The sequence below is a fragment of the Garra rufa genome, chromosome 11 (assembly GCF_049309525.1).
Source record: "Garra rufa chromosome 11, GarRuf1.0, whole genome shotgun sequence".
Taxonomy (NCBI): Eukaryota; Metazoa; Chordata; class Actinopteri; order Cypriniformes; family Cyprinidae; genus Garra; species Garra rufa.
The window spans coordinates 37418722-37440278 of record NC_133371.1 but is presented as its reverse complement, the minus strand read 5'-3'; the positions used below and the strand labels follow the sequence as shown (position 1 = coordinate 37440278).

The following is a 21557-nucleotide window of genomic DNA, read 5'->3' as shown; positions in this document are numbered from 1 at the left end:
CATTTAGCATAATTAACATTTTGCAGATTCTGCAAGGTGCATGTAAACTTTTGAGCTCAACTGTATATTACTGACTAGCCTGGGAACAATCAAAGCTTCAAAATCACTTTGTGTTGTTGTATAGAGGAAGACATCTTAAAATCGGATTTGGCCCTGGGCCCACACTTAAGTGTCCCATATCAGTGTGAGTCCAGAGTTTTAGTGGAGGGCAGCGAAGGCCAATGAAGTCTGTTTATAGCAGGTCAGAAAGCTAAATATCTGAGTCATCAGGACTCTCAGGACTACCAAGAAGTGGAAACAATCATGGGACGGAAAGGTTACTGAGGTTGCCATCCAGCACTGCCACTGAGCAAAACACTTTGATGAATTCCAGTTTCATTAGTGGCCTTGAACTTTATGCAATCCTCAATGAGGGATTAGCCAGCTGGAATGTATTGACATAGTCATGGAAGCATGAAATCTAATCCATGTTCATTATAGGATAAAGAAAAGGAAGCTTTTGTTATAAGTTCCTCAAAGTTCAGTGCAGCAGTAGGTTAGCGTATAATGTCAAAGGATCTTTAAAACCCTCTGATGTCTGACCTTTGTAACCTTTCCCAAAATAGCAGGTACACTGAAAACTGCTCTGCACTAGGGCTTTAATATTTTGCCTTGCTTATGCAGATCTTTTACTAGAAATTTGTAGCCAGGGACCTCTGGTTATGTTGACACTGAATTACCTAGTTGACAGAATAACTGCATCTCGAATGGATGCTATTGCATGCAATTGTTTGAAAGCTTTTATACCCTTTCAAAAGAGAAGCCGTTGTGCTCTTCAAAGTCAGCAGTGGGTTTCTAAAGCATAAAGCTTACAGTTGTGGTTTTCGCTTGAAAAACCACCACTTAGCTCTAAAATGGATACTGGCAGTTGCAGCTTTATTACACAATGCCCAGCCAAAGCAAGAGAGGGCTGCCCATAAATCTGCAAAATTCATAAGAGCTGTTCTGAACATTAATGATTTAGATACGCAATGCAAAACAACTCATAAACTCGTAAGGTGTTCCCTGTCGTAAACTAACACACGCAAAAAAGCTGGCAGTTCTATTTGTGAAGGTTCCCAAGAGCAGCTATTTTTCCTCTCACTCACAACAATCCAGTTATGCCACGAAAAAACTATTATAGTTCTCAAGAGCATGGTTGAAAGGTGGAGTGTTGCCGAAATGTGCCATTTGTTGAGGTTAAAAATAGAATGCGAATGAGATTTGTTAGCTGACTGGAAGGGGCAAGGACATGTGTTCCCCCTCCCATCATTCTAATAGATGCAATCCGAACACCTTTATGCCTCTTGATACAGCTGCTCTTCCCCTCTGCTGACACTCATTATTTTAAATCCCCTGAGCTGAGAGGTTGCACACACACATAACACACCGACAGGCAAATATAAGGACTCTTATGCAAATACAAAAGCAGGCACACATATCTTCGATATCACAAAATTGCAAAGCAGCATATGAGATATGGATATTATGGCCAAACATTAAGTTTTGTGCTTCTATATGACAAAACTTTCTTGATTAGAGACAGAACCATGGGACCCTTAGTTAAAAAAAATAAAATAAAATAAATAAATATATGTATATATATATAATATCTAATGTCATAGGGGTCAATTTTATACATCATCTGAAAGCTGAATAAATGAGCTTTATATTGATGTATGGTTTGTTAGGATGGGACAATATTTGTAAAATCGCCTTTAAAGTTGTCCATATGAAGTTAGCAATGCATATTACTAATCAAAAATTAAGTTTTGATATTTTTACAGTAGGAAATGTACAAAATATCTTCATGGAACATGATCTTTACTTAATATCCCAGTGATTTTTGGCATAAAAGAAAAATCGATTTCAACCCAATGTATTTTTTTATTGCTACAAATATACCCGTGCTACTTATGACTGGTTTTGTGGTCCAGGGTCACACATATGAAACATATACATGTACATATGTACATGTCAAAGCTATCAGGGGCTTATATGGCACTTTTATATCCATTTGTTGTCTGTAATGTGGAACAATGGTTCATTAGTATTTTCTCTGCGAGGTAGAGGACGGGCCAAGCTTCTCTGCAGGTTGTTGATGAGCTAATCAGAGTCCGAGAGCTCACCATATGTAATGGTTGTCTTAAGTTGTTTCCACGCCAATCTAACTGTCCTGTGCTCCCTTTGCCACAGGGCACAAACTGCTTCTGCCAGGTCTTCAAAATGTGATGCTAGACATTCTGGGAAAGCTCTCCATGATATAGGACTGAATATAGTGTCACTGTTAATGTGCTATTTGGTTTTGAAGGAACATATACCACATTATTGTGTCATAGTTTGGGTGATATAATTAACAACTGTATAGGTCACATTTAAAAAATAAAATAACAGTCAAAAGATTTTTAAGTTATTAAAGAAGTCTCTTCTGCTTACCAAGCCTGCATTTATTTAATTCAAATTACAGCTAAACGGTAACGTTATGAAATATTTTTACTATTTAAAATAACTGCTTACTTTTTGAATATATTTTGAAATGTAATTTATTCCTGTGATTTCAAGGCTAAATATTTAGCTTAATTACTCAAGTCACATGATCCTTCAGAATCATTCTAATATTCTGATTTGCTCCTCAAAAGCAATTATTATTATTAAGTTAAAAAACAGAAGTAGAATTTGTTTCAGGTTTGATTGATTAATAAAATGTTCAGAAGAACAGCATTTATCTGAAATAGAAATCTTTTTTAACACCTTTCTTATCTCCTTTGATCAATTTAACACATCCTTGCTAAATAATAGTAATAATTTCTATAATTTCTTATATATATTTCAGATAAATGCTGACCTTTGGATCTTTCTGTTGATCAAAGAATCCTGAAAAAATGTACTCAACTGATAATAATTATAATAAAAAATGCTATATTAGAATGATTTTTGTAGGATCAGGTGTCACTGAAGAATGGAATAATGATGCTGAAAATGTAGCTTTGATCGCAGGAATAAATTACTTTTTCAAATATATTCAAATAGAAATAAGTTATTTTAAATAGTAAAAACATTTCACAATATTAGTGCTTTTTTTCCATGGTGGAAACATGCTTCCATAATAATGAAACTTTTTATTTTTATTTAAAAATATTTTTGTGATACTGTATATCTGTCATTATTTTTCACATTAGGCTACCACACAAATAATTTCTTTTTTGTTTATTTTGAGGTAAATAAATTCACATTTCTTCATCAGATTCACCTGTTGAACCTCTCTTTTCCCCATTTTAGCAACAGCCCCTGAGTGCCGCCCCATCCCAGTCGGTCCAGCCATCTCCTCTGCCCAAACCAGTCTCATCAGTCCATCATGCCCAGCGTCCCACACATCCATCTCACGCGCCTCACACCCCTCACTCAGCCAGCTTACCCAGCTGCCCCGGCAGAGGAAAGATGGCCAAGTTCCTTAACCCAGACGAGATGACTTCCAGGGATTACTATTTTGACTCGTACGCTCACTTCGGCATTCATGAGGTATGAGCACATCACAGCAGCAGATGCTTACATTTAACCGCAATGCTGAGACGTGTGATGTAGGATATAAGTACTCGTGGTAATCTACATCAGTCATGTTGATTTATTCCAGGTGTTATGTATAATGCAGAGTATGCAGAGAAATGGAGCAGGAGAGAGACGGGTGGGGGTGTCATTGAATTATAGGATGAGAGAGCGCGGAGAACAGGAGGTTCAGGCGAGACCTGCAAGATTAATTTTGTTCAGACTCATTTTTAGTATATAGGTCAGATCTTTTCCATTTCCCTCATCTCAATGTGACAGAGGGTTGCATCCAAAAACCAGCATAGATCTGAGCAGACATGCTGTAATGGTGACAGCAAGTTTTTCATGTTCTCACAGGTTGTCAGAGATCCATGTAGCAGCATCTTGTTTTTGGTTTGTACAGTGTTGCTAATAATTGGTTGTGAATGATTACCTTATTTAAATAGCATGTATTAGCACTCCAAAGTATTAAAAAGTAAGAATCTTGACCAAAAAACAAAACAATAATATGCTTTGTTAGTATCTATAATGCCTAAATTGTTGCCTAGGTTTATTGATTAGATTTAATTATCACATTCCATGTTAATCCAGTATAGACTGACACATGAAATCTGTTTGACATCTAGTTGTAAAAAAAAGTTCATTGAACTTTTAAACAAATTATTTTTAAAAATCTAAAAAAGCTATTAAAAAGCTACAGTTGAAGGTAAATGTTTACATGCAGAATCTGCTAAATGATTTTTTTAATAAGATTCCAAAATAAGAGGAATCATAAAATATGCATGTTACTTTTTATTTAGTACTGACCTGATTAAGATATTTCACATAATTTATGTACAGTCCACAAGAGAAAATAATATTTGATTTTTTTAAAATGACCCTGTTCAAAAGTTTACATACACTTGATTATTATTACTGTGTTGCTACTACAGCTGTGTGTTTTTTTTTTTTTTTTTGTGATAGTTGCTCATGAGTCTGTTCTGAACAGTTAAACTGGCTGCTGTTCTTCAGAAAAATCCTTCAGGTCCCACAAATTCTGTGTTTTTTTAATTTTTTTGTGTGTATTTGAATCCTTTCCAACAATGACTGTATTATTTTGAGATCCATCTTTTCTCACTGAGGACAACTGAGGGACTCATATGCAACTATTACAGAAGGTTCTAACGCTCACTGATGCTCCAGAAGGAAAAAAACATGCGTTAAGAGCCAGGGGTGTAAACTTTTGAACAGAATGAAGATGTGTAAATTTTTCTTATTTTGCCTAAATCATTGGGTTTTTATTTCATTTAGTACTGCCCTTCAGAAGCTATAGAAGATACTTAAATGTTTCCCAGAATGGCAAATAAGTGAAATTTACCCTTATCTTCAAATTTAAAAATTTAACCCCCGGCTCTTAGTGCATTGTGTTTCCTTCTAAAGCATCAGTAAGCGTTTGGACTTCTGTAGTAGTCTGTTCTGTAGGATCTATCAGGATTAAGAATCAAGTGTGGTAACATATGATCAAAAAGTAAGATAAAATTCTTGTAATGCAAATTTTAAAACAGTATAACAGGTATCAGCTGTCAATGTATATCTCCTAATAATACGTCCCAGTAAGACAATATTTACAGGTAATGTTGATCATTTATTTTAGAGGGCTTAGAAATGTGTGTCTATCAAATATGATACAAAAGGCTTTAAACATTTTTAAAAATTCCTAAATAGTTTGTTGGCTGTGTTTTAAAACCAAGTGATACTGTATCTATTGAGACCACATATTTGTCCAAGATATACCAAGAAATGTCTATGTCCAAACAATAACACCATGGTACATTTTTGCTTAAGGGTGAAGACTAAATAATTCATTGGGTGTGTTTCAATACAAAGTGAGCTGCCTACCTAGACAAAATGTTATATACCTTTTACAAAAAGCGAGACAGCAATGCAACTGACATGTCCTTAACTCCATTTCTGGTAGTGGCATTGCTGTCTATGCAGGCTAAGAAAGCAAAAATACCTTAATTTGTGTTTCAAGATGAACTTGCAGGTTTGGAACAACATGAGGATGAGTAGTTAATGACAGTTTTGAGTCAACTATCTCTTTAATAAACAGCAAATTAGAAGTTTATTGAGGCAAAGTTAATAGTGAGAATTGGAACTTACAATAAAGTGTGACTATGTTTGTGTATGTATATCTGTGTGTAAATGTACAGGAAATGCTAAAGGATGAAGTGCGGACGTTGACATACAGGAACTCCATGTACCATAACAAACACATCTTCAAGGACAAGATCGTGCTGGACGTGGGGAGCGGTACTGGCATCCTCTCCATGTTTGCTGCCAAGGCCGGAGCCAAGCACGTGTATGGGGTAAGAGGGCGGCCCTCCTTATGCCTAAACCGCATGAGCCTGTAGCCTCCTACCCTGCTGGAACGATTCGCACAGCTCAAAATAGCATCATGTGTGGCAGTCGCACCAAGAGCTTTTGAAGGTGCAAACGAATAATCCTCTTTTGTAGGGAAATATGATGACATATTACCACCTACTTATTTCATAATATGGATACTAAATATAACTTCAAAGCAGTTCAAAAATGGAAAATCGTCTGGTTAAAGGCCAGAACAACATATATGATATTCTAGTCTGTTGATATACATGTTTTTGTTTTTAACCACCTTTTTCTTCCTGTAATCGTGGACGTGGCCATTTGTAAAATTCTATAGGTTTGGCTTCCGGTCTCATCTGTTTCCAGCTATTTTTAGCTGTACATACAAAACTGCTTTGATATTGCAAATTGGTGTGTCTTACTATTTTATTTTAATGTATTATATTAATTATGAACACACTGGTTTCTAGTGCAAAAGGTTTTCACGTTTACTGCATGTTGATATTCTTCTCATCATTTCCCTATAGGGAATAATGAACTGGAAGTCTCATCCATAGGCTTACAACCGTGTTGAAGAGTACAAGAAATGGATATGAAGTGGATAGCATACACATTATAACTCATTAATTATTCATTATATATTCATTCATTCATTATATATCAGCCAATATTAGATAATTAATTTTGCATGCTCATTTTCTCATTTTTACATTTACTTTTGCCATCATGATGGCAAATAAATCAATAAAAGTAAATGTATGTCAAATAAATAGTATAAATTGGTTGTTTTGGTATATATACAGTAACTATTTATATATGCATGCAATCGGACCATCGTGTGATACCAGCGATACCATAATACCGTCATAGTCCTTTTTTTCAGGAGCCCCTTCTTTTTTTCTGTCTTGCAATTTCCCCGATTTCATTCCATTTCTCTTTCTCACTTCCTGTCCATTCAGAGCTCCCCTTCAATGCATTCCTCCCCAGTGGTTAGTGAAGGTTCTTAGCGGGCAGCCTTTATTGGCCGTGCTGATATATCAGGGTCTAACACACTACATTGTGAGGCAGTGGTAATTGGCTCTTCGGCTAAATCTGAGAAAGAGACAGTGGGAAAAGCAGTAAAGGTCAGAAAGGCCACATTAACCATGTGGTGCTTGTTTTGCACTTTCGCTTTGAGAACTAAAGCCAAAGCTTGTTAAGCCAAGTTAGAGTACGAACAGAGAGAGAAACTCTCGATTTTATGTGTCCTGCAAACCTCATGGGACAGAATGTTCTGAGAGCTTTTCTCGGTTTTCAGAAGAGAGCGAACTACTATGGGAAGCCGAGCCATGTGCGGATGTCTGTCTGAGCTGTGGTCTCTGCTGTAATTGAGCTGATATGATTTGCACCTCGCTGCTCTTATCCAGTTGCACTGTGATAATGAACAATTCTCTGAAAGACTTCATCATATTTAAATGCCAGAGAGCGCAAACTCTCCTCAGTGTCTGTGTTAGAGTGCTCATCACAAACTCAAAAATACCACTTGCTCGAAACTGCAATGTAGAATATAAGCTATTACATTCTCTGAGGAAAATGTGAGCGATGTTTGCCAGTGCCAAATGTTCTGCTATAATATTCTGGGCTTTATATCCACCTTTTTTAACATACATGCGGACACTATGTTTAATGTTTAATCAGTCCATTATGCTGGTTGATGTTGCAAAGCGGTATTTGTTATCATATTATTTATTTATCTATTTAAAGGATTAGTTCACTTCCAGAATAAAAAATTCTTGATAATTTACTCACCCCCAGTTGAAAAGAATTTTTTTTTTTTTTTTTTTTTTTTTTGAGGAAAACATTTCAGGATTTTTCTTCATACTGTATAGTGGACTTCAACGGGAGCCAACAGATTGAAGGTCCAAAGTGCAGTTTCAATGCAGCTTCAAAGGGCTCTACACAATCCCAGATGAGGAATAAGTGTCTTATCTAGTGAAACAGTCTGCCATTTCAATACAAATGTACATACTTTTCGACCACAAATGCTCATCTTGCATTAGATTGACTTCATGCATCAGTTAGTCACGTGGAAAGTTCACACGATATAGGCAGAAGTACATACGTGTTTACATGGCGAACGTGCGAAGAAAGTCAGATTACCTTAACAAAAAAAGGTAAAACAACGATGTTTGACGATTTTTAAGTTGAGATTGAGTTTTTTACCCTACCCTACCTTTTTTGAACGGGAGTACATAGACGAAGAACTAACCATGCGCAACCTTTCGAACGTGATTATGTAATGCGTAAAGTCACAGATGCACATTAAAGAGCATTTGTGGTTAAAAAGTACATACATTTTTACTTTTTTTTTAGAAAATGAGCGATTGTTTCATTAGATAAGACTAATTCCTCGGCTGGAATCGTGTAGAGCCCTTTGAAGCTGCTTTGAAATTTCAAATTGGACCTTCAACTTGTTGGCTCCAATGTTGTCAAAATTATCTTTTTTGCAGTTTTTAATTGCTTTTTTTTTTAAATTGGAAACAGTCCTTTTGTTATGTCCTTACACACACCATGCAAACTTTACTTAGTTTATGTTCTTACATTTGTCATGACATGAGAATACTGGTGGGACTTAGCATAGTAAGTTAACTTTTTGATGTTTGATGTTCTTTCAAAATGAAAACAGAGTTAAGCCAAATAGTAACTGTTTTTAAGTCAATTTAACATAAAGTATTATGCATGAATGAGAAACATGATACAGTGGGGTTAAATCAAAATGAATTGTTTAAATAAAGTGAACATCAAAAAATTGTTTTTCAACATGTTAACATAATTCTGCATGGCTATGCTTTTGAATAACAATACTTCTGATACTTATGGCTATGCTTTTGAAACAGTATCTATTTCAACATTTACCCGATGCAAAGAGTCATAGACTTACATTAGATGCGTATCAATTACAGATTTTATAAATGTTTATTAATGTTTGTCGATAGATGTTGTTAGGTTTACATATATATGTCGAAGCCACTGCACTAGCCATTCATTTTAATCATAGGAGACGTAGGCATCTATCTTTACAAAAGAGTCGCTTCTGGAATGCTTCTGAAACTGAAACAAGCCGCAGCGCGCCTGCTATAAACAAAAGCATTGTCTAGCATGGCCGCAGTATAAATGAGACATTACCCAAGTTTTAACGGCAAGGAAAGCCACTTATTCAAGCATTATGTAGTCAATGCTTGTGAAAGCAGCCACATATGAGGTTTTGAGGTTATAATACATTAAAGAATGATCATGTGTCTTTTATGTACACAAGGTGACCTGTAAATGCGAAAAAGCTGTTTCCATTGCAGTTTTGCGAAATATTCCTTTTTTGAATTGCCTGAAAAACCACCTCATGCAAGTGTAAAAACTTTTATGCGATATATAGGAGTTTTTGTGAAATTGACGCGTTTCCATTAGGCGTATTTTCAATTCGCAATTTCAATTTGCGCAATTTGAAGGGAATTGGAAACACAGCTATTGAAAGTGCATTACTGTGAACAGTTTTACAAACTGAAGCAAAAGTCAAGCTATTTTCTTTGGTGACCCAGAAAAATAGTCCATTAATGCTTAGCAAAGAATTTCTGAATGAACATATAAAGCATGCTAGTAGCTGCTGAATTACTAAAACTGATATTTCCGCCAAATACCTCAAACTATGAATGAAAAAAAAGAGATAAAATCATCATATTTAAAGTTGGCTTGTTTGCAAAGTTTTGCCCTTGATCTCTGTTTACCGCATCTCAGAGCCAGGCACTTTACCCTCGCCTTGATCATGTACATCAAGCACTTTTCTTTTGAGAGGTGGAAATGTGCTGACTGTGTTAAGGGCTTCTCTGATTACTTTTAAACTCAATGCTGACCCACTGCAGTACGTGAAACTTTTCCAGAAACAGGTGGGCCTGCCATGTAGGAGAAAGCAACGGTTCTGATTATTTGTCAGTTGAAACGATGCAGACTGACTCCATGTGCTACACTGGAGTTGACGGCGATGGCTATGGACACTAACGATGGCTGGGAAAACACGAGGGACATCACGAAGCAGAGGATTCTGTGCTGTCTAGAATCAACTAGCTGACGGCTTCCTACTTAATCTCTCCTCTTCCCTTTAGCCTCGGGCCACTGACAGCCCCGTTACTCTGTGTGCTCGTTTACGTATATTTCTGTCTGACAACGGGACAGGAATCTGGACTGTTTGTGAATACTAAATAGGGCTCTTTGGGTGGCTGGAGGCTGATCAGAAGAACATGTTTAATGGGCCGGACTGCAGGTTGAGAGAATCATAAGGCCTCAATGTTAAGAGACTACAAGGGGAAGGACATGTTTGTGTAACCCATCAAAAACAAGATAGACTATTGTTCAAAAGTGTATTCACCAAGGATTCAAATCAGACAAATCAGTTTCAGTCTTGTCTGAAAGAGGATATAAGGCTAGAGAAGGTAATACAAGATCTACCAGAATTTCTATAGAAAGTTTAAATCCTCATATTGTTCTGTTTTTTTCCTTCCTCAGATTGAATGCTCAAGCATATCAGAATACTCTGAGAAAATCATCAAGGCCAATCATCTGGACAGTGGTAAGCATTTTTTATGTGTGTAGATATTGTATGAGTGTGTGTTGCTGTGTAGTTGGCTTGCTTGTGTGGGTGTGTGAGAAAAACAGAATCACAAATAGGATGAGACATCGACAGGATAATTCTTCCATTCAGCCTCTTAAATATACATAATTTAAAACCTCTGCAGTATCGGAATATTAAGAGAGAATTTGAATTGTAAATGTTATGCTTTATGACAAATAATATAAAGGATCAAAAATTACTATAAGGACATTGTCCTCTCGAAATAGATTTTAGGAAGTATTTTTGTCTCGTTTTCCAGTAGAAAAAAACACTATTATTCAAAAGTTTGAGGTCATTAATATTTTTAAAAATGTTTTTAAAGAAGCTTTTTACACTTACCACGGCAAAAATACAATAAAAACAGTACTATTGTGAAATATGATACTTTTAAAAATGTTATTTATTCCTGTGATGCAAAGCTGAATTTCAGTGTCGCATAATCCTTCAGAAATCATTCTAATATGCTGATCTGGTGGCCAAAAAAACATGTTGTACTTATCATGTTATTAACAGTATTGAAAACTGTTGTGCTGCTTAATAAAAGCAATGTGGAAATTGTGATATATTATTCTTTGATGAATAGAAAATTGAAAAGAAAAGCATTTATTTGAAATAGATTTTTTTTGTAACAATGTAAAAGTTTTTACTGTCACTTATGATCCATTTAATGCATCCTTGCTCAATAAAATTATTAGACTTAAAGCGTGGTTTGCCAGAAAACAAGACAAAATACAAAAACACAGATATGAGCATGATGAAACTTTTAAATGAAATGTTAAAATATTTATAAAAAAAATGCCTGAACAAAAAAATAAAAACTACTCAACAATTGCTTCATAATTACTAAATGTCTTGCTTAAATGAAGCCAAAATAGGTTGGAAATTAATATTTATTAATATGGCCAATAAATTAACATTTATTAATAAGTTGAATGATAAATAATTGAATAACAAGCATTTTTTAAATTGCTAACTAATAAATGTTCACCTTTGATTATTGCCTTTGATAATCACCTCTACTAATTGTGTCTAATTTTTTAATCACATCCTATTTTGGGTTCATTTTAGGACAGAAATATAGTCAATTTAAAACAATAGCTGAGTTAAATAAACTACCCAGAAGGTAGGCTTTAACACTGAACCCAACCACTGGGTTTGTCCATATTTCACCCAGCATTTTTTGTAGTGTTGATAATAGTTCAAGGCTCTTTCTATTAGAACAAGTCATCACTATAACATGATACTCCATTTTCAATCAGGCATTAGACCACTGCAGTATCTTTTCTTGAGAGTTCAATGAAAGCTGATGCTGCAATCTTAGCTGGAGTCTCTCTCTCTGTCTTTGACCCACATCTTTTTAAAATTCAAAGAGTAGAAAGGATCAAGTGTATCTGTGGCCTTATTTGTCTGTGTTCCAGTTATAACCATCTTTAAAGGGAAAGTGGAAGAGACGGAGCTGCCGGTGGACCAGGTGGACATTATCATCTCAGAGTGGATGGGTTATTGCCTTTTTTATGAGTCCATGCTCAACACAGTCATCTACGCCAGAGATAAATGGCTGGTCAGTGTTTATGTGTGTGTGGGTAGTACAGAAAGTATATGTGAGTGTGTGTACTGTATATACAGCCAATAACTCAAACACAGAATGAACAAACACTCTGCGCTCTTTATCTTTAGAAACCTGGAGGTCTGATGTTCCCCGACAGGGCTGCTCTGTATGTGGTGGCCATTGAAGATAGGCAGTACAAGGACTTCAAGATTCACTGTGAGTCTAAAAACACAGACACACAAACATCTCATATCATCTATCCAAATACAGTCATGTTCACAGGTTTCTAAGCTGTCACATTTTATGTGTATCTTTCAGTTAATTCTATGTGAAAACCATTCTATGTTTGAGCAGGGTGGGAGAACGTTTATGGTTTTGACATGACCTGCATCAGGAACGTAGCTATGAAAGAACCACTGGTGGACATCGTGGACTCCAAGCAAGTGGTATCCAACGCCTGCCTGATCAAGGTCAGCCATTACAACACTTCACAGAAATCACATATGCGCGTGTTTCTCACCGCGTGTGTGACAGATGAGAAGATCAAGTGAGATCCACAGAGAATACAGCACCATTAGTATGTAACTGATCATTAGCTGTATCACTCAGTGTGACAGTTACATAATGATCCGTTGAAATGCAATTTCATTTCATTATAAACCACTGGAGAAGGTGCTGATGAGATGATTATTGGTTGAATCGGATTCATCAAGCCTGGAAAGTTTATGGCTCTACAGATGGACTGTGAAATGCATCTGCAAACCTCTCAATTAAACTGCTGAAAGATAATATGAATGAAATATATTTGAAACAAAAGCTTTTCAGCTTCTTTACAGATATGAATTTAGCAGCTCTGTCACAGCTAATCCAATTTAAAACTTTCATGTAAATCAGAGCTTTTTCTCGCAATTGCGAGTTTACATCTCACAGTTCTGACTTTTTTTCTCAGGACTGTTAGATATAAACTCGCAGTTGCAAGTTATAAAGTCAGAATTGCGAGATATAAAACTGCAATTCTGTCTTTTTTTTTCTCCGAATTGCATGATATAAACTCGCAATTGTGAGTTATAGTCACAATTCTGGCTTTTTTCTCAGAATTGCAAGTTTATATCTACAGATTCTGACTTTAAAACTCGCAAGTGCGAGTTCTGAGAAACAAGTCAGAATTGATAGAATTTTGAGAGAAAACTCGCAATTGAGAGAAAAAGATGAAAGTTTTTTAACGCAATTGCAAGTTAAGTCAGAACTGTGAGATATAAATTCACAATTCTGAGAACATACCAGAATTTATATCTCACAATTCTGAGAAAAAAAACATAAATTGCGAATTGTGACAATTGTGACTATTTCTTGTAATTGTGAGTTTATATCTTGCAGTTCTGACTTTATAACTCAAAATTATGAATTTATATATTGCGATTCTGCCTTTATTTCTCAAAGTTGTGACTTTATTTCTCAGAATTGTGAGTTTATATCTCACAATTCTGACTTTATATCTTGCTATTCTGACTTTATTTCTCAGAATTTCAAGTTTATAGCTCACAATCAGAATTGTGATATAAACTCGCAATTCTGAGAACATTTCAGTCTTTTTTCCCTCAAAACTGGACTTTGTTACTTCCAACTGCGAGTTTATATCTCACAATTATAAGAAAAAAACTGAATTGCGAGAAATAAACGTGCAATTGTGAGATACAAACGAATTTCAAGAAAAAAGTCAGTCACAGTTGTGACTATTTCTTGCAATTGTGAGTTTATATCTTGCAATTCTGAGAAAAAAATTCTGAATTGCCAGATATAAACTGAATTGAGAGTTACAAAGTCGCAATTCTGAGAAATAAATAATGTGAGTTTATATCTCGCAATTAGGAGTATAACTCACAATTGATTTTATGATTTTATTTCTCAGAATTGGACCAACTGTGAGTTTTTATCACACAATGCTGAGAAAAAAAAATGAATTGCAAGAAATAAACTCGCAATTGCTAGATACAAACTCATGAATTGCTAGAATAAACTCAGTCACAATTGTGACTATTTCTTGCAATTGTGAGTTTATATCACGCAATTCTGGGAAAAAAAGTCAGAATTGGCAGTTTATATCTTGCAATTCTGACTTTATAACTCAAAATTATGAATTTATATCTTGCAATTCTGCCTGTTTTTTCAGAACTGACTTTATTTCTTAGAATTGTTATTTATATCTCACAATTCTGAGAAAAAAAAGTCAGAATTGCGAGATATAAAGTCCAAATTGCAAGTTATAAAGTCAGAATTCCGAGACATAAAGTCACAATTACCTTTTTTAAAAATGTTTTATTTAGTGGCGGAAACGGGCTTCCATAACAATTAGATACGTGGCAGTTTAAACAAAGATATTTGAGCATCTCAGTTACCTTAAACTAAAGATTCACCAATATATAAAAAAATTGGAATAATTATTTTCATGTTATAATGCAAAAGGGAAATCAAACATTTTAAATGCTTCAAGTGAATTTTTTTTATTATTATACATTATATTCGTTTATAAATGTTGTTACATTTATAAAAGATATTAATGGTTTATTTAAAGACTTAATCATTATTTTTGCAGTCTACTTGACTGACATTCATGCATTTTTAAGAGCCATTTCATTGGCGAAATACCATTTAGAGCCATTCCTTTTTCTATTGATTGAAGTGTGTCCTGAACTGACCTTAAGAGGAAATTATATCACGATATTTCGGTCTATTCTACTCCAGTCTTTCTTTAAAATCTCTATAAAGTAACTTTAAAGATTAGATCGGCCAAATGAAGCAGAGCTGGGACATAATGGATGAAGGCACTTAAATTAAGTGGAGAATAGAAGTGTGACGCACACACACTGTTGGTTTGTTTGATATAGTGATTAATGCTCCATTTCAAACTTTGAGCTTTATAACTCAATCTAAAGTAGATCGGACACGTTTACAAATGGGAGACTTGATGTCTGAGAGGAAAATAAAACCACAGAGAAAGAGAAAAAGCTTTAGACTTAAGTAACAGTTTCCTGTTGTTTTTTCAGGTAAATATATCAGTGGTGGAAGCAGGGCTCTGTTTACTGAAATGATGGAGTCTGAAACAGCTGTCTGAACATACTGATCTAAGAGCAGTAATAACATCCTAACATTATTACAGAAATGCTAGCAATACAGTTTGACATTTCAAAAGAGGAGATAGAAAAAGAAAAAGAAAATTTGCTAAAAATGTATCTACCCTCAGGCCATGCAAGATGTAGATGAGTTTGATTCACCATTGGAACAGATTTGGAGACATTTTGCATTGCATCACTTGCTCACCAATCGATCCTCTGCAGTGAATGGGTGCCGTCAGAATAAGAGTCCAAACAGCTGACAAAAACAATCAACAATTAATCCACATGACTTCAGTACATCAATTAGCATCTTATGAAGTGAAAAGATGTGTGTTTTTTATTTAATTTAATGTTTTTTATCTTCAAACTGCTATTTCCAGCTAAAATCCAGTGGTAAAGTAATCTTGTCTGAATCAGGAAAGAAGTATGCACAGATTATGCACTATTTACATGGAAAAACAGTCCAAAACAGTTCTAAACAAATATATCAGTGGATTTTGATGTGAGAGGACAACAGAGGATGGGCTTTTCCACTGGAGGAAAATTTATATTTTGGCTAGAAGCAAAGATTTGAAGTTAAAAATCCTCTTGGATACATCTTGGATAACCTTTGAGTTTTTGAAAATGAATTTTTCATTGTTGGCTAAACTATTCCCTTAAAAGAAACCCAGCTGAGAATTTCATTAAGTCCCTTAGACCATGAAAAAAGCAACTTTACTCATCTTTTCACAGGAAGTGGACATCTATACGGTGAAGCCAGAGGAACTGTCCTTCACCTCCTCCTTCTGTCTGCAAATCCAGAGGAATGATTATGTCCACGCTCTGGTCACTTACTTCAATATCGAATTCACCAAGTGTCATAAAAAGACTGGCTTCTCTACAGGTGTTGTGTTTTAAAAGTTCTATATGTTTTGCATCTTGGGCCACAGTGGGGTATGTGAATGTGTAATCTGTGGTCGATGTCTGCCCTCTAGTGACTAGTTTTGACATAGCACTTCCAAAGACACTGAAATAAACCAAAACAGGCACCAGAAATAAGGTTAACAGATTTCTAAAATGAAAACCAGCTACATAAGGAGTCTGTAAGCCCTACTTAAAGGATTAGTTCACATCCAGAGTAAAAATTTCCTAATAATTTACTCAACCCCTATGTCATTCATGATGTTTATGTATTTCTTTTGTAAGTCAAAAAGGAAATAAGGCTTTTGAGAAAAAAGCATTTCAGTATTTTTCTCCATATAGTGGACTTCAGCAGGGATCAATGGGTTAAAGGTCTAAATTGCAGTTTCAATACAGCTTCAAAGGGCTCTACGCGATTCCAGCTAAGGAATAAGGGTCTTGTCTAGCAAAATGACCGGTCATTTTTTTAAAAACAAATAACATACTTTTTAACCACAAATGCTCGTCTTGCTCGACCTCACGCATTATGTAATCACCTACACGTGACGTAGACGGAAGTACCGACCCAGAACATACAAGGCAAACGTGCAAAGAAAATCAAACACCCTTTACGAAAAAGGGTAAAACAATTATGTTGGACGATTTTGAAGTTGAGACAGTTTTTCACCCTACCCTATCTTTTTAAACCGAAGTAAACTAGGGTGACCATACGTCCTCTTTTCCCCAGAAATGTCCTCTTTTTTTGGACCTAAAAAATGTGTCTGGTCAGGATATCTAAATCGCCCAAAATGTCCGGGATTCGACTTTTGCTTTTTACAGTCACCATTCATTGTGCGCGTTTTTGTATTAAAGCCTTGATTGGGATTGTTTTCCTATTACCGCTCCTGCAAACATTCTAATATTAAACATAATTTTTGTGCATCAGGGAGTTGCTATCAATATGCGGAGTATTTAAATCGGTTTGGATGCAGCTCATGCTGGATGTAGGGTTGCCAAATCCGCATTTCTTCCACGGAATTAGGCTGATTTTAAACTGTTGCAGCAGGTCGATTTTGTCCTGTGGGTTAAAGGTTTGAAATATTGCATAAATTGACTGAAATACTTGTATTGAAACATTTTGCATTCTACCTGTGATAAAAGTGTGGTAGATATGAGTTTTGTGAAGAATGGCCACTGTGGTAGGAAGGTTTTTAGATGTGTTTATGATCAATCTGCATAACGGTGACTGTAAACTATGTAGTTTAGGTATGGAAACGAAATATTTTGAGTTTTGATATGGGATCCCCCATCACCTAAAATATGGTCACCCTATGTAAACAGATGAAGAACTAACCGCGATGATTTTTCCAACGCGATCAATATGTGAAGACATGCATGCACAGTGCAGAGCTAGTTCAAGATGAGAATTTATAGTTAAAAATTCATTTAATAAAGACACCAGTACCAGTATTGATATCAATACTTCATTAATAATAGGATACTTGGTAAAAAAAAAAAAAATGCCATTAAACACATATTTAAAATATACTTTTATGTTGTTTCTACCTTAATTTGGAGGTCCAGTGTGAAATTCTGACTATATACGATTAATCATGATTAATTACAGAAAAATGCTGATTTTTTTTTATTGATTGACAGACAGCACTAATGTCAACCTTTTATAGATGTTGGTTTTGTAATATTAGTTGATTTTAGTGGATTTCAATTTAATTGTATAGCTAGAAATAGATCGGGACGCCCCCACCCCCTTGGCCCCCTTCAAATTTTCAGCTCGATAATCCGGCCCTCAAATGAATCTAATTGAATAGCCCTGCCCTACACTATAAATAGACGCTGAATCTGCAGCTGAGATTGTTCACTTGTTTACAGTGTTAATGTTTTCTGTATGATGAATGGCATGTAGTGCGCAATGTAGGCGATAGAGAATGATTCAGACAGTGTGAATTTGCTTTCCATTGGGGCAAATGAGGTCTGGTTTTACGTTTTGTCACGCGAACCGCGGCAGCGCGCACAGTCTACTCCGGACTTGGCTCCGGTCCAGACTGAGACACGATAGCACGGAGCAGATCATATGCGCGGTCGGCATGTATTAGTGTTAATTTCGTCACCTATTTTTAATTTAGTCTTAGTCTTAGTCTTGTGCCAAATGTCCTTGTTAGTTTTAGTCATATTTAGTCATTCACATATCTTTTTTTGTTAGTCAAGTTTTAGTCGACTAAAAGTCTCGTCATTTTAGTCTAGTTTTAGTCAAAAGAAAACTCAAGGTATCTTAGTCAAGTTTTAGTCGACTAAAAGTCTTTTAATTTTAGTCTAGTTTTAGTCAAAAAAGAACTCAATATATTTTAGTCTAGGTTTAGTCAAAAAATTGTAGTCTTTTTTTTAAATAACACATTATTACTGAGATTATTACCAAAGACTATAGAATACCCTTAAAGGGACTTTATTCTAGCGGACCCCTGAGAGTGAGTTTTTTTAAGCGACCGTTATTTTAGAACGTTCGTCCTTATTGTTTCCATGGCGACGCATCAAGCTTGTCACGTGTCACAACACAGACACAATAACACTGTATGACAGATAGATCGCTTTTATTTCGTTTTTCCTTTTTTATCCAAAATACTCACACACTTGCTTACCATGCCATGAACTATCTAATATTCCGATTCACAAATATGTGTGAATTAGTATGTTTCGTACTTTAAAACCCTATATAAATGATCTGGGTCGTAATCTGTAACGTGAGATGGGCGCGGCCATGTTTGTTTGCGCTGCCGTTCAGAGTCAGACTCAGAGAGTCCTGTCAGCCGTATTTACAGCACATATACATTCATCCGTTTCTCCCGAAATACATGCAAGTAAGTGGCTGGTGAACTGGAAGAGGAATAGAGTGAACTTTTTAGTTACTAAGCCTATGTGTATGTGATATGAATAAAACACATCGGCATATTATATTTGAATAGATTGTTATTTGCTGCTTCCATAGACCTATGTGTGTATTTTACAAACTTAAATGTCTTCTTTTACTACTACTTATGTGTATTTAAATGTCTGAAACCTAAAATAAGCGTTATGTGGTTAAAAACACTGCATAGTTGTGATTATATGACAAGAGCAGAGCTCGTCCGTCTCTGGCTCAGCGCCAGCCAGCGCGCCAAAGCGCAGTTTGAATATTTTAAAGCCGTAACAGCTGATGAAAAAGCAGAGACGATTGTAGACGAAAATGAAGAGAGATTTTATCTTAGTTTTTATTTTATGCAAAACATTTTCGTCTCGTCTTTTTTCGTCAACAATAATGCATGTTAATTTAGTCTTAGTCAGCGTTTTTGGACAGTGGTGCAGTCTTGTCATCGTCTCGTCTTAGTCATGAAAAAAAAAGGTCGTTGACGAACATATTTCGTCTCGTCTCGTCTGACGAAATTAACACTAGCATGTATTAAACTACACAGCCTCAGCATGATTATGATCACTAGTTTGTTTTAATAAAGTTTCATATTGAATCTATGGAGTAATTTATTAGACTGTGGCTGACATAAGTTTACAAATTCGGCTTTGCCGAGCTCAACTGCTCTGGCCAGAGCATAAATGGAACGCTATTGGCTAATGGCTATTCAAAAGAAGTGGGCGGGGCTGGGCGATATGTTTTTGTTTCGGTTAAAATTACGTCACCACATAGAATAATGCTCGCTGGCGCTGGGTGTTTCACGGCACTTCAGTGGACCTTTAAAGGTCCACTGAAGTGCCTTGAAACACGCAGCGTTCTTCTATGTGGTGACGTTCTTTTAACTGAAACAAAAACATATCGCTAAGCCCCGCCCACTAATTTTGAACAGCCAATAGCGTTCCATTTATATCTGCTCGGGGCAGAGCCGTTGAGCTCGGTAAAGCCGCATTTGTAAGCTTATGACAGCCACAGACTAATAAATTACCCCACAGATTCAATATGAAACTCTTGCTAAAACGAAATAGTGATAATAATCATGCTGAGGCTGTGTAGTTTAACACATGCCGAGTCCGACCGCGCATATGAGCGCATATGATCTGCTCCGCGTCTCTGTGTAGGGGGCGGGACACTACGGACTCTAGAGAGCATTTTATTGGACAGAACGTTTGATCTGAAACTGAAGTGCGCGGTGATATCATCAAAATCCTTGATTCATATTGGCGGAAGTGACGAGAGTGTAAGTTTTGAATGCCCATATCTTGTAAAAGCGAATTTTGTCACTGCTTTGAAACACACTAGCTTATAGATAATCTTAAAACTAATATATTCATACTAAAAGCCAAAAAACTTTAATTTTGATTTCAGGGGGACTTTAAGATTGAGCGTTTGTTGCGTTTGCTCATTCATATTAATTACTTTCCTAGACGTTTGCCTAGTAGGATAACATTTATGTCACAGGTGATCTAGTGCTATTCATAAATCGCGTTGTGAAACGTAAGTTGTGTATAAGATTGTATTAGGAAGTTAATATGTGTTGATATACATGTACCTTTGAAGCTGACACGACGATTGTGCTCTTGTTCTTGTTTGGTTTAATCCGGTTTACCACCACAGCAAATTTAGCGCTAATATATAATTAGTAACGTTACATGAAGGCCAATGATAACACAATGGCGAGTAGCGCCCTCTGTTGGTTATGTTTGACTTCTGTGTTTTTCTCTTGATTTATAGTCAAGACAGCACCTGATTTATGGATGTCGAGTTCTAGTGTTGTAAGGTGTTGTTTGATTCCCAGACACACTGATCTGAGGGCTCTGTTAACTTCTATTGACCTTTGAGGTTTGGCATATTGCTCAGTCAGCACTGGCGTTTCCTCATGGGTGGAGCACAAGTGATCTTTCCTTTGGCAAGAAATCTAACACTCAGACACAAACTGAGAGTCCTTACTGCACACACACATAACATTTGCATCTTATTTGGCAGTGGACTTGAAAGAAATACAGGCTTACAGAGGTTTATGTCTGGGAAAGCTTGAAAATGGCAGCATTAGTGTAAGATTAACTGTTGTATTTTGTTAGGTTGTATAGTTTTGTGTCTGTTTGCAAAATAAACACAGACAACCCTGATATTTTGTATTATTGATCAGCTCTCTGGTTTATCCTTCTTATTGCACAGCTCCTTATGAAATAATTATATACTTGGACATGAAATATAGATTAAGATATTGAAGTTTAAATTATATATAGGCTATGAAGATAGAGAGCATGGAGTGGTCAGTAGAGGGCATTATATTTGACCTCAAAATCCAGCAACTGACCAATCAGAATCAAGTGTTTCAGACAGATGTGTAACCATGTGTGTTATATGTTTAATATTTTATTGTATATATTTTCTCTTCTGTTTACTCTACGATAGCACCAGACGCCCCATACACACACTGGAAGCAGACAGTGTTTTATCTGGAGGAATATTTGACTGTGAAAAGAGGAGAGG

The 21557-nt window shown here is 35.8% G+C and overlaps 1 protein-coding gene across 1 annotated transcript in view; it reads left to right on the top strand.

Annotated features, from left to right (window-relative positions):
* LOC141346052 (protein arginine N-methyltransferase 8-B) overlaps window positions 1–21557 on the top strand; it is a 31592-nt gene that overhangs the window by 7304 nt on the left and 2731 nt on the right. The window contains exons 2-9 of the mRNA XM_073850971.1: window positions 3298–3537; window positions 5754–5909; window positions 10459–10522; window positions 11983–12125; window positions 12242–12329; window positions 12468–12583; window positions 15959–16109; window positions 21480–21557. The exon at window positions 21480–21557 is cut by the window's right edge and continues 1 nt beyond it. Of these exons, the coding sequence (XP_073707072.1) occupies window positions 3298–3537; window positions 5754–5909; window positions 10459–10522; window positions 11983–12125; window positions 12242–12329; window positions 12468–12583; window positions 15959–16109; window positions 21480–21557 (1036 nt within the window). The remainder of the gene's footprint in view (window positions 1–3297; window positions 3538–5753; window positions 5910–10458; window positions 10523–11982; window positions 12126–12241; window positions 12330–12467; window positions 12584–15958; window positions 16110–21479) is intronic.